Below are 14,282 nucleotides of genomic sequence, written 5' to 3'. Positions count from 1 at the left end.
AAGTTCAAGTTGATAATTGTCGGCGGAATTGTTGGAATTAAAGTGCCGGCTTAAGCAACCGCAACTGTCGCGATGCTTTCCAATGTGAACTTTATTTGCGGGCGCCGAGGGACAAAACAAAGAATTTAAATTGTTTGGCGCGTCGACGTTTTGCAGGTATTTGGGTTTGTTCTTGTTTTATTATTGTTCACTCCTATTGAGGTTCTTGCCTTTAATTTTTTTGGGGTCTCACAACTGTTCTGGCATTTTCGCAAACGTGACGCTCGAATGTTGCTCCGCTACTGAAGCAGCATCCAGAGCAACGATGCCGATGGCCAGACATTTGCCACTCAGATAAAAGCTCTCGCTTGCCATAAAAGAAACAAACCCAAAGAGAGAGCAAAGCTGGCGACATGCGCACACAGCATCCTGGCGAGCGTATTTCTGTTTTGGGTTTTATTTTGGACTTTTGTTGGAGGCAGCTTGTCGAGCATTCGACGAGAATTACCCAAAACATTGGCCAGCACAGCTGTTCGAAATCAGCTGGAAGGGCGCAAGAAATAGAAGATGCCTGAGCTTGATGACGGCAGGAGAGGGGACGAAAGGGAAGGTTGGGAGGTGGCACAACATGCCCCATCATAACTTTTTCGCGTGGCGGCCATTTTCATTTTTTCAGCCGGTTTTTTGGCTCTTGCTTTTTTGCCGTGTGGCGTCTGCATTTGTCACCTCGCCCTTTGTTTGTCGCTCGACGGCGCCATCAGGTGGGATTGCTTTCACAGGGGTCACTTAAAGCCGCCCTAATGTCTGCCGCCTTTATGGGTTATGAATGCGGCAAGGCTCATAAATGTTCTGGCGTTGTGCGACGAATACGTGACACGGAGCCAAACTTTTGGCCTACTCACAGCCGAGTGCTGACTTTGCCACACAGCAGCAGCAGAGTTTTTATTGCCTCTTACATCATTTATTGGTTGGCTTTAATTGTGTTTTAAAGCGCAACTAATGAGGTTCATTGCGGTATTCGCAACACGTCATTAATATCGAACCGCGATTCTGAAGCAGCCCCATGCGTAATGAGCAGAATTTTGAAACTGAGAAATGAAAACGTGCCAGCCGAAAAACTTTTGCAGTTTCTCCCGAGATGCGCATCAAAATGAAAGTTCGTGCCAGCTTCATGGCATTTATATGCTGCACCAACTCGGGTCGTAAAATTTAAGGAAAAAATAAAATATGAGAAAGGAAATATCTGTTGACTCGGCGGTGTCTTGGTCTCTTCGTTTCGTTTCACCTTTTTTTGACTTGCATCTCTCAGCGTTCATTAATTCAGACAGTGCCTCCCAATTATGCAGTGCGGAAAAAAGTAATTACGCGTATTAAGCGCACACAACCAGAAATGGAGGTGATTAAGATTTGCTCGATGCAATCTCTTTTTTGTTCTCTTGCTTTAATAAACCGTGAAACTGCAAACAGGGCTGACAGAAAATGAGACAAATAAAATATTCATCATGGCAAGTAAATGACTGTTTGAATTACTACCTCTTTAGGATAATTGAAATAGCTATCAGATAATTAAGTCAATTAGTCGCATATGAATTTATCTGTTTCTATAACTAATATCAGCATGTAACTTAATTCTCGGCAAATTGCTGACGACACATCTCGTTTTAAAGACTTTCAAGAGTGACAATCATACAGGTGTAGCTTAAATCCACACTATAATTGAGATAAATGAGCTTCCGTTGATGGAGCCTAATACTCGACTCGCAAGTAAGCCTGTTAAGTCGGCATGTTGGCAGAACAAGTGCAGCTGGCTTACCACCGCATCTTCCCGTTTTTCCTCCCCCATCCACATCCCCCTCCCCCTCCCCCGTCACCCCGCAACCGTCAACTTCACATTTCCTCCCCTGCACAATTTGGAGGCTGTTAAGCCATCTGTCAGCCTCATTTATGTTATGCACATTCTAGCAGCCATTTGCTATTAACTTTAATGCCAAATGTGTACACTTGTATAAGCCAGGCTGTAACACACACACACACACACACTCATGTGAGAGTGCTGTCAGTTGCTGTTTTATCAAATTGGTTGTACTTGGACTTTAATATGACTTAATAAGCTCATTACAAATATTTTTTTTTCGTTGTCACCACATCGTATATGCAAGGGTGTGTGTGTGTGTGTAATAAATGTAATTTCGAGTTTCGAGGGACACATGCACATGCATACGCGCCGGCATGTAAATATACATAGCTGCAGGGGCGCCACAGCTTGGCATCGACATCGGCATCGACATCGACAGAATGCTAAGGAGGGAATGTGTAGCCGACAGCTGAATTCAGCTGAAAAAAGTCAACGCAGCTCGTTGCTGCCTTATGCTCATATTTAAATTTGCATAACGTTGATTTTGCTCCAGGAACATTTGCTCCACACTCACATATTATGAGAGAACTGTGCACACACATTACGCATACGACGCGTGTGGCGAGGATCGCTATGGCTTTTTTGGTTTTTTGGAAAGGGAGACCGTGTTTGCCTGCTTGTGGATTATTTTCATTTAATAAATTAAAACATATTTCGCATGCTGTTCAAATATAATTACACTCGGTCTGCGGCATCTACTTACGATTTAATTAAAATTATGTTTCAACAACAAAATTCGCGTTCATATAAATCTGTGTATGTTTATAAATAACCGTTTTTTCATGTTGTATGCAAACTTCAACTCGTGTTTGTTATTAATAAACTTTTCAATTGCAAACATACAACAGGGCAGCTGTTCACATTAACTTTTGCCTTTGCCTCTCAGTATTATGCCTTTTGCGACTTATTCCGCTTGCCTATTATTCTTGTTTTGTGCATTTCCTTTTGCCAAATCCACAACTGACATTCACAATAGCTCGACAAAAAAGAAACCGCAGAGCCTAAGCTCATAAGCCCACAAAACATCACATAAAAGGCAAACGACAGAGCAGCCAAAGTGAATGAGAGAAAACGAGACGAACGAACGAAGCGTTTTGCTGGTTACGCAATGTGGCTTATTACAAATTTCAGTTAATTAAAGGAAATTTTCAAAGGCTTAAAATTCCAAGAGATTTACTCGTTTTTGTTACCCACACTTTCATTTCTTTTTGTAGCCAAAATGTAAGACGATGTAAATAAATATTCATAGAGGAATCGCTTGAGAAGTGTCTGTAGAAGTATGAATAGTAAAAATAAATTAGTTAGACAATTAAAATATTAACAAGAATTATATAATTAATAACTTGTGACCAGTTTTGAAAAGGGATATAAAAGAGAATAATCAGTGGAAAAGGTTCAAAGTACTTTACTAAAAAGATTATTATATGAAATGAATAAAAATTGGGATGAAAATATTTAAGCAATAAATTATTAAAGAAAACGTTTTAACGATGCGAACTAACGTTATTGGAAAGTCCAAAAGCAATTCATTATGACATAAATTTCAACTCTATGAAGCAGAGTCTAAATTATTTGTCACAAAAAAAAGATTAAGCATTTCAGCATAATTACAAAGCAACCCAAAAACTTCGAAATGATGCCGCTACTTAATCTAATGCAAACACAACTTCTGCTTGCAAGTAAGTTTAACAGAACTAATGTCTTTCAAATGAGATACTTCTTCTACTTGATTACAGAAGAGAATCGCAACATTGCTGCTGCCACACGATTTCTAACTCCTTTGCTGCGCTGTCCCATGACCCAAGTGGTCATCTCTTTTGTGGTTGGTTATTTCGCCACCATCAAGATTACCCAAATCTGTACGCTGATACGGAAGCAAGTCAGCAAGCGCCAAAACTTGGAGGAGTGTGTCACACAGCTGGACTCTGAGAGCGGAAGCAGCGAAGCGATTTTGATCAAGGGTCAAGCGCCAACAGATGAAGAAGCCCTCTGGCTGACCAGGCAACAGTTGACTGCCTATAACGGACTGCAGGGCAATAACGAGCCCATCTATACGGCTCTCAATGGCAAAATCTATGACCTTAGCTCGTCACGCGATGTCTGCTCGAAGCCAGGACTTTATTCCCTGCTGGCCGGCTGCAATGCCAATCAAGTGCTGAATATTGCATGCGGCTCGATGGGAGTCTGCACCGACGACGTTGTTCAACGTTGGGAGCAGAGTCTCAATGCCGAATTCAATATTATTGGCTACTTAATTGACAGTGACGTGTCCGACGACGACCTCGATGCTAAAACTGAAATCGAAACTGAAACAGTATACAACAATGACAGGACGGTTGTAAGTGACGGTGGCCAGGAGGAGCTGTCTGCAAATAGAGAAACTTAGTTTTGGTCAATGTCTTTTAGCTTTTTACTTATAAATGCGCAACTTAATGCCAACTGATGTCGTTTAAATTCTTTATCAGCAATGAACTTGATATGTGCTTAGTACTACTTTTATAGAGCCTATAGTTTATCTCTTTTGAATAGTCATTTTATTTACTGTTAATTTAGGTACTTTTAAGCATATTTTTTAACCTACTACTTTTACTTTCTTTACTACTTTTTCTACTACTATTTTTACTGTAATCTAAAGAGTAGTAGTAGTAAAATAGAATTGCAGCTACTATTTTGAATACATTACATTACTAATAAACATTGAAAATCTTTAACATAGTTTGTGTAGATTTAAATGTGTTTCAAATCATAAAAAGAATATATTTTTCACACACTTGACTTTTCTTTACCGTCATCTTCTCATTTTATCAATTTCGCATTTGTTTTCCAAGTTATTTTCAAATATTATCCCTGCTTAGTTTAACCTAATGAAAACATTTTTGAAAGTCCTTCCTACGCAATCACTATAACATATTGCTGGCTTACTTGAACTACTTGAACTTGTTTACATGTGTGGGTGTGTGTTGAAAAGCCGTGTGTTTTATTCGAGAACATTTCCTGCGAAAAGCATAACAAGCGATGAATGGGCATTGGCAAGGTGTACGTATACGTATACGTTACACGTTCTTGGAAATTGTGCCAAAATCGTTGACCCCTGGCATCGATGGCGCCTTTCGAATGGCTGAATGCTTGGCATTTGGCCCAAATGTGTTTTTCGCCTTGACAAGAAAATATCGATGGTGTTAACGACGATAGAAACAGATTGTTGTGTTCTGTTTCTCTACCCAGTACGAAAATAAAAACGCATCATGATGAACTTACAACAGTTTAGAGCAACTTTGGTAACTTAATCGATATAAATTGACTTTTATAGGGTATAGCTTAGTCGAGTGTCTGTGTGGAGTCGACAACCTTAACATGTTTACTCTACAGGCTGTTAACTTTGCCCCTGGCTTCGCGACGTGTGTATGGCAAACTTTTCAGTAGCACCCAAACACGAAGTTGAGTAAAATTGAATTGAAGAACACCGTGGAAAATACTAAGAAAAAGAGAAAAAAAACACTCATGAAGCCAGGTGATACCAAAAAGATTCCCATCAGGTGCAGCACACACAGCTAATAAAATCAAAATTACTTTTCAGCCCAAGAACACACACACACACAACAAAACTTGCTGCTGTGCTGGATCGAGTAACATGGGAATTTGAAAAAGTTGTCAAAAATTGTTAAGCACGCGCTTAAAAATCACCCAAATGTGCAAAAGTCAATGTACAAAATGAAAACAAAGAACAACTTTAGAGGGTCAGCGCCAATATCAAGATGTTGCTGACAGGCGACAAGTGCTATTTGATGTGGCAAGTTCGATCAGGCAGAATGGTGTGTCGAAAGGGCAACAGAAACAGCAGAAGCAGCTATCAGAAACTAATAGGTGTGAAAGAAAATGTGAAAAGCTAGACGAACAAATAGTAATTGAAGGGCACTTGCTGGGAAAACAAACCGAGAGCGAAATCTTCTTTAAAGATACAGTTTTTTAGGCTGCAAACTTTAAAACTGCGTAAAATGTTTCAACAACAATACCGTAGCAGAGTCTCCTTTAAAGTTTTTTTAAATGGGAATATTTTATGCTTCTCTTCGATTTTCATTCCATGTTCTCAAGAAACAACTGTCAAGTGTGGCAAGCTTAACCCAGTTTTCTTACTGTCATTTCATAAATTGCCACAATGTATCGCAGCTGGGGCGAGAATCATAATTGAAACCAAAGCACATAACAATGTCACAGCCAAGGCATTAATAAGGCTTTAAATATGCCGCTGTGTAACATAGCCAAATGCCCAACGACCTACAATACAATACAACAACAGCAGCAGCAACAAGAGCAACAGCAACAACAAAAAGGCAAATTAGCAATGTTTCACATCAAAGTGCACATTAAATCCGAGACGATAATCACGCAGGGCCTGGAAGGCCAGACGAGATGTCGACGACAACGAGACGAGACGATAAGAGACGACAGTGGAGCAGGAAAGCGCCTTTTGGTATGCGTCGGGGCATACAAAAAACATAATTAACCGCGACCTGGCGAAACCGACAACCGACAACCGACGACGAGCAGCAACGAGGGCGAAGGACCAAAGATCAAGCAACGTTGCGACGTCGGCCTATGAGAGGCAAAAGGCAAACACAAGCAGCAGCCACATGCTGCTGCCATTTTACAATTCGCTCTGTCGACATCAGGTTAATGTGACAATCGCAGCTGTTGCCAACGCTCCCGCCCCACAACGCACAACGCACGACCCACAGCCTCTACTTTTGCTCCGACTTGTACAAATTACACAGTTTTGAATATAAAGTACTCAAATAACACACACATATACATATACGGCAACGATTGCGACTGCGAGTGTGAGTCGAGTATAGAAGACATCCTAGCCGAGCCTTTTTAATGCCTCGCCCCTTGTGCGTGTGTAAAAGGAATGTAAAAGCAAGAGTTGGGTGGCGGTGCAACGCAAAGAGTTTGTTTGAATTTATTTGCCGACTAAGCACATACGAGTATAGAGCTAGCAAGTGCCTAATGGTCGTCCTCGCTGGAGCCAGTTAGCGTCTTGGTTATAGGCTTATCTACAACACAAACTCAAGAATGCAATATCTCGAAATCTTCTGGCAATTACACTTGAAATATTTGCATTTCTTTATAAAACTAGCTATAAATGTAAGATGAGAACTTTTTAATTGGCTTACTTTTTATTGTATAATGTAACATGTAACATATGTAACACACTACGTATACTTCATATTACATTCTAATTAACAAAATATATAAGTTTCTATTGATGTTGATCTCTTTGAATAAGTTTTATGTAATTTAATTCCTTTCAACCCTATTTAGAATATATGGGAGAGACACTCCTCCCTGTTCATCCTTAATTTCCATGTAATAAAACGGAACTTTAATTGAGTCTTCTTTATCCAATAAAGAAATGCCGACAGCCTGTAGACCATTAATTACGGCGCACCATCATAAAAAAGGAGGGAAAACAAACGAACCCGCATTTCGAAGGACCTCTTCATTTGCAACCATCCCCCTCCCCACTAAACCTACCCCAACTGTCCCCAAATCATTTTTCCATCTCCGGAATCCGCTGTCGGCTAAAACCAACAAACCAATCTGCTGCTCACTGTTTTACACTGCTGGACGACTGCTCGGCGCTGAGCTGTGAGCTTACTCTGAACATCCGTTTTATGGTTTTGCACTTAGCCATTAACGAGTTTACTTTTTTAGTGCCAGTGCTGCCACCGTAACACCTCTCCTCCTCCATTCCCCCTGTCACACCCACCAAGCATTCACTCGGTCACCACAACATTTCCCAGTTGGTTCGTTGCTCTCAATTAGAGTGTCACTTCCGCTTGAAATTTAGTGCGCTGGACAAATTTACCTATGTTGTTGAATGGCAATTGGGGAAACAGAACCAGAACCAGCAGCTTTTATCCGGGTTTTCGCCTCCCCTCTTTTGGCAAACTGCACAAGATGCAGGCAGTCAGCATTTGGCTCTCAGTGGTTTCAACTGAGCACTATTTCATTTCATGCCCGGAAATAATCACACTGAGAGCATGTGGCTAATGCGGTTATATAGAAGGCAGGTGTTGGAATTACGCACTAAGTCCAGATGTTAAATGTTTGCTCATATCAAACATCATCAAAACTGTTAACTAATTTTAATTCGCAGAAAGTTGACGAATTATTATAGTTATGCTTTTAGTTTATCTCTTTAATATTTGCTCCACTTTTTGGTCTGATCCAAAAGCGAAAGTTTAGGATGCGTTTCTTTTTTCAAGTTTCTCTTTTCTGTGGTTATCTGTGTCTTCTTCAGCACTGAATTGCCGGCAGCTTTATCTGATGGATTGGCGTCTTCATTGTCTTACTAAATGCAACATACCTGTCTCTCTTCATTTTCTTACCTTTCCTTTTCCCCTCACATCACCTTAGCTAACGGTAAGTACAAGCATTCAGACCAAATGGAAATAGGCAGAACATGAAGGCACACAGAACGTAACAACGAAAGCAGACTTTTCCCTCTGCTGTTGCCTCTGGTACTTTCGATTTTCCCTCCCGAGCCACCCTCAATTGTTGACTGAGAGAATGAAAATTGCTGCTTCCGAGAAGCGCATTGTTTAAGAACATACAAAGCAGAAATTCGTACTCGTGTTTGGTGCCCATTGTGCTTGGCTTTCCTTAGACTTCTTCTTAGCCAGTTTCTTTACATTGAATACTCAGTAATTTCAGTCCAGTTTGCGTGTTTAAAAATGAAAGACACAGCACATTAGATCACATTATGCTCTCTCGAAATCATTATGTTGATGTTCTCATCAAATTCACATAATCAAACTGCACCAAATAAAGCATATACAATGTACAAGCGATGACCATGCGAAATCCCATTGCATTGTGGACATCAAACATGCCAAAATGATTGAATGTCAGCCGTCTGTGACTGGAGAACAAAGCGAAATCATTCAGCTGTGAAAAAACCATTTCAATTATGATTAGTCTTTTACTATTCGCAGCAACACAGTCACTTACATTTCGCTCCAGCTGCTTGTCCAGTTGAGGTATATCATTGAATAGCTTCAATATCGCGGCTGTTGAACGATTCGCGGAAACTGCCAAGTCACAGAGGGCAATGTTTAGCCAAAAGTCCGAGATATTTATCGACAATGCTTGCAGAAAGTTTAAGAACATATAGAAAGTAACCGCTTTTCTCAAGCTAACCACATAGACAAGTATGTAGAAAATGGAGATAACGTTGACTGTCAGCAGGGAGACAATGAACAGTGTTATTTGATAATCATAGACGCCAACTATTCGCCGATTAAGTTCCAACAGCCGCCTATACAGATCGAATAGCTTAGGGATCCTTGAGGATTTCGTAACTTGTTTATCGATTGTCAAGCGATTCACTAGTTGCAGCAACTCGCGATTGATTATCCAAATGGAGCGATAGACAAACATGACGCAGATGTGGAAGTGCGTTGTGACCATAAACACGCCCAATTGAATGACCATTATGCTCAGGACGCCAACAAGTAAGCCAATGTTATACCTGGGACTTAGACCAAATATAATCCAAATAATCGAAATGAGTTCCAGCATAGTGCAAACTCCCTTGTACACAATATAGTTATCGAAGTTGTAGCAATCACTCGTGTCGTACCGTCTAAAATGATGATCATGCAACTCGAGCAGCACGTTGAGTATTTTTCCCAGTTCGTCACTCATCCACCAGTTGCGAAAGTACATCACAAAGACGGTCAGCAGCAGCAGTCCATTATGCAGCACATTGATTTGCTCGGCCAATGGATTACGCGTGAAGAGCTCCTCTTTGGCCTGTGACTGTGTCGCTTCATAGTAGTTCATTGCCAGCCAAAGCAGCAGCACATTGAAGGCGATGCCATAGCCAACTAGCCAGCCGGAGCGTTTTATGCGCCTCGTCCTTGAGATGTAGACGAACGGAAATAGACCCAGCAGCCAGGAGCTGTAGAGTGTCGCCCACAGGTTGAGCTCAACAAATTTCCGGTACCAACTGCGATGAGCTCGAAGCATTGTGACTCAATGATTGAATATTCGCTGGAAATGCCGCATTCGTTTTGGCCTAATGAATGATGAACGATAAGCGATGGCTAAAAGTGTATGAATCGATAAATAGCACATTGCATAATAATGTTATATAAGTTTCTTTCGTTTGAGGATGTGTTCCGTTCGGCTTTTAATTAACTTGATAATTCTAATGGCATTAGTTAATCAATAATTCACAGACATGACTATGCCGGAAAGCAGTCAAACAAGTTGATAAACTGACCAAACGGAATAAGTAACAATAAAAGTACAAATTATTTAATAAAATACAACATCAACATCAACAAGAGAAAACTCATTAGTGCATTTCATTAGATGTCTCTTGCAATTCTTTAAGCTTGAGGACGACAACAAATTGCCCTCATTCTTTATCACACTATCAGTGGTGCTATTTGCACATTCGTTGCCATCCTTTGCAGGACATTAAAAATTAGTTTTTCCTGTATGCTTGGCTTTGCAACTTGTGCAATTCCTGCTTCATTTACCATACGTTCGTTCTGTTCGGTCTGTCAGCCCGTCTGGTGTGACCACGTTTGTCATGATATGCGTTGAGCGCCATAAAGTATGCAACACTTGCTGCTGCTGTTGCTACACGCAAGTGCAACTCAAAGTTGCCACATAAACTTTTCTTTGGCTAGCAGCACTACTTGGTGTGCACCAACTAATAAGTTGTCTCCAGTTTCCCTCATCTATGCAAGTGCATTTTTCACCTTTTATCATCATTTCCACTCACATTTTCCCCAAGTGCGGAAAAGTTTCTTCACACAGCTGCCGTGGAATTTTAAGTCTATGCCAGACGTGTAGTTTACGGCGTTGGCAATAAGACGAGAATATCAAGAATTTAGTGTGAAAACTCTCTTAAAAATGGTCGCCCATTTTAAGAATAAAATGTTGAAGTAAGTGCTATAAATTATATAGTCAAATGAATCGTATTTTTCGTTTTTAACCATAAACTTTTTAGCCAGGTTCAAGCAACAACACAACTGTCAGTCAGTCAGCGTTGATGCGCCAATTCCATTTGAAGCATTTCAGTGAACAGTTTTCCGGTTACAAGGCTGAAAAGTGCGGAGCAACCTCGTTGCCTCGCTGCCATGGTTAAAAATGCCCCAATCAAATGCATCACCATGGCCCAGACTCTGAAATGCGGGCACATAATGAAAGTGCTGACAATGTGCTTTGTGCCGCATTTCGGGGCAGCAGCAGCATCAACAGCAACCAGAATGTGAACGTTAACGACGGCAAGCTGCAATCAGAGTCCACCTTTTACGCGATCCAATTTTGGCAGTTGCCACAACTCTCAGCTGCTGTTTAGGCGCAGAAGGCGGAACCAAGCAGAACAGAAGCCCGCATTCATGGAATTTAAATCCCCCAAAAACCAGGCAAACTCCACAAGCTATCACAGAAGGGCGGGAATTGGATGGGATGGGATTTTGCAAAACAAGCGAGCAGAAAATTAAAACATCATTAAATTTTCAACAACGAAATTCGCGTAGTTTAAATTGTAGTTTCGTTTTAGAAACTAACACCAAATCGAATTGTTTGATGTCATGACGATCATATAATTTAACATCCATTTTATTGGCACTGCAGTGTAACAGCAGAAATCAGTGTCATTGTCGTCGTTGGCAACGATTGACCCAGAAAGCGTCACCCTCACAATAACAGTCGCAAATAAAATAAATTGAGAAATCAATAACAAGACAATATTTGCGGGGCCAAGTGGATATTGAGGTATTGGAGGACGATTGGAAGGGAGGTCGGATTGTCTGTGTTGTGTTGCTGCACCATGACATCAACAGCTGCTGTAGTTACACGTATTTGTTGCCTGGCAACATGTTGCAAGGCCCGTTGTTGGCAACATTTACAACGCTCTCGGGCTTACAATGCTCTCAGATAAATGGTGTAAAAAGCTTCTCTCAATTGTGTGCGTTTCCAGCTTTGCCATAAATTCGTCTTGGGATGCGACAGTCGCATTCAGAATCAATTTGAGGGAGGTCATCTGTTTGCCACGGTGTCAGGTTTCAGGTTTCAGGGATTCAGGGTCTCAAAGACACCCATTAAATTGAAATGCGAATGTAAACAATTCGTTCTGCGCTTTTGTTTTTGTTTACTCCAATAATAAAATTGTTTGCATTACCCAAATTACATAAAGCAAAAAAAATAGCAATCAGAATTGCGCAACAGCACCAAAAATAAAGCGAATTGAGTCAATAATCAATCACTAATTCAATAAGATACTTGGTTAGATTTGTGCCTCAATAGCAAACTGATTTATCATCTCATTTCAATGGGGTTTCCTTTAATCTCTTAATTTTATAAATCGTAGTAGAACAAAGATATACTAGAGAGACGGATTGGTTGAATACATTAAATAAGGATATATTGATTGGTTACTATTATAATCAAAGAACTCTTATAGCAAAACCAACTAAATGTTTAAAGTTCATTCTACAATCCTCCCTTTCTACTTGATAAAGAAAGAACCCGTGCAAATTATAGCAATATGCAGTCTCAAAGCTACAAAGCAGCAATGTAGAAAACAACTTTGTAGTCAGAACAACTTTGTGTGGCTGAGAGAAACCCAGCAGAAGACATCCTCTTAGTGCATTCCTCTTTACACCTGCTTCAAAGTGTTGCACAGGTTATCACAGAATAATAATACCCGCAGTCAATGCGCTTGTAAAGCAAGCAAGCAGCTGTGGAACAGAATATATTTTCTATTTCCTCAACACTTTTGGCCTGAGTAAGTGCTTTGAGTGTTTTCACGTTGCTTTTCACTCGCACTTTGCAAGAACGAGAGCGCGATGAATACTTGTGTAATTATAAAATGTAAGCAAAGTGAATGCAAATGTTTATGCAGAGCACAAAAAGATGAGAAAATGGGTTTGTTAGTGTGATTTACTTAGCATAGGCGACCTTTCAATGAGGTGCTAATTGAGTGGAGCAACTATGGTAACTATGAAAAGCAAAGATTTTTCTTTACTTTGACACGCACATACTTTAATATTAACACAAGAGACAGGCGACATAACATAAAAGACTCTGGCAGCAGGCAGCAGGCAGCAGGCAGTGATTGCGCTGCCATATCCTGGCGAAACGCACTCCAGATTTTCAGCTAGGAATCTCAACTTACGTGGAAGCCGAAAGGGTTTGTCTCACACCTGCCAACGGTTGCCACTTCACCCCCAACCTTAGCCCCTCATCCGCAGACAAGCGACGACGCGCTGTAATTGCCGAGCATGTTGAGAGCTTGGATTACAGGCACAGAGAGAGAGAGTGAGAGAGAGAGAGCAGAAGAGGAGACAGTGGGCTGCATTGTTGTTCGACTCGTTTTGTGGGTAGTAAGTGGGCTTTAAGTGCGTTCGGCGACGAAACAGATTCAGTTGTAAAAATAAAACTCAACAAAAGGAAGCCAAAATTAAAGCAAGCTTGCTTCCCACACACACATATACATGAACACACACAGCGAGATAAACTCGCGCACACACTCACAAAAAGAAATGCCCCAAAGGACGAGGGAGAAAATGTGTATGAGTGTGTGTGTATGGAAAATGAGGAAACTTGAATTAAGTTATGAGGCAGAGGCTGAAATAAATTTGAAAGAATAAAAATGTAAATAATGCGGAACGTATCCGCCATAAACCACATTTGTCTGCGATGAATGAATCTTTATATGCACGACGATGTGTGTGTGTGTGGGCGTGTGTGCGTGTCTTTATTAACGCATATGTGCGAGTGTATTCGTGTACTTATATCTCACATTTAATGCGCGCTGTTCTTTTTCTCGTTGTATTTCTGGCCATTTACACGGCACTTGAACATTTCGAGGCGACAGAGCGGCATCTTCAAATTCGCTACTTTTGTTGTTGTTGTTGAGCGAAAAATACTCCCTCGCGCTTATTTAACATAATTCTCGTAGCCGAAAACTGTATAGAATGGTAAATGTGTTTTTCTTTTTCTTCGACCAAAAAGTTTTCTCATCATTTCGAGTAATTGTGCGGTGAAAGTTTTCCAAAAATTTGTCTGCGGTTTCTTTGGCCGCCGGAATTATGTTTCCACCTCCAACGCTTCCTCCTCCTCTAACGGTTTCAACTTATAAAACTAGCTAAATTTACCCGTAGGCCAAAAGTTAATACGTTGACAATCTGCCAAGGTGAACTCCGAGACCAGTCTAGGACTCATTCTTCGAAGTCCTGCTGCAGTCTTTAATCACCGTCTGCTGCCGCTTCTATTGCTGTTGCTGCTGCGGTTGCTTTACAAATTTGAATTTTAGTTTTTAATAAGCTTAAGTGTTTCAATTTCTTGTGTCGGGGCAGCACCA

At 40.7% G+C, this 14,282-nt stretch overlaps 2 protein-coding genes and 1 long non-coding RNA gene across 3 annotated transcripts; 1 reads left to right on the top strand and 2 right to left on the bottom strand.

The window, feature by feature from the left end:
* The first annotated feature begins 3,415 nt into the window (after positions 1 to 3,415).
* Positions 3,416 to 4,333, top strand: LOC117564526 (uncharacterized). Its single transcript, XM_034243347.2, has 2 exons — positions 3,416 to 3,573; positions 3,631 to 4,333. Exons 1-2 carry the CDS (start codon positions 3,528 to 3,530, stop codon positions 4,278 to 4,280), a joined length of 696 nt encoding a protein of 231 aa, XP_034099238.1. The 5' UTR covers positions 3,416 to 3,527; the 3' UTR covers positions 4,281 to 4,333.
* Positions 4,334 to 8,677: 4,344 nt separating this feature from the next.
* On the bottom strand, positions 8,678 to 9,928 carry LOC117564957 (gustatory receptor for bitter taste 22e-like). Its single transcript, XM_034243912.1, has 2 exons — positions 8,909 to 9,928; positions 8,678 to 8,845 (listed from the first exon to the last, which is right to left on the bottom strand). The coding sequence occupies exons 1-2, from the start codon at positions 9,926 to 9,928 to the stop codon at positions 8,678 to 8,680; spliced, it is 1,188 nt and encodes a 395-aa protein (XP_034099803.1).
* Positions 9,929 to 10,179: 251 nt separating this feature from the next.
* LOC127565112 (uncharacterized) lies at positions 10,180 to 10,858 on the bottom strand. Its single transcript, XR_007954508.1, has 2 exons — positions 10,447 to 10,858; positions 10,180 to 10,372 (listed from the first exon to the last, which is right to left on the bottom strand). It is a non-coding gene; the product is annotated as an uncharacterized LOC127565112 (long non-coding RNA).
* Between the last annotated feature and the right edge of the window lie 3,424 nt (positions 10,859 to 14,282).

This window comes from Drosophila albomicans, chromosome 2L (genome assembly GCF_009650485.2).
Source record: "Drosophila albomicans strain 15112-1751.03 chromosome 2L, ASM965048v2, whole genome shotgun sequence".
Lineage (NCBI taxonomy): Eukaryota > Metazoa > Arthropoda > Insecta > Diptera > Drosophilidae > Drosophila > Drosophila albomicans.
This window is presented reverse-complemented; position numbering and strand designations above follow the sequence as displayed.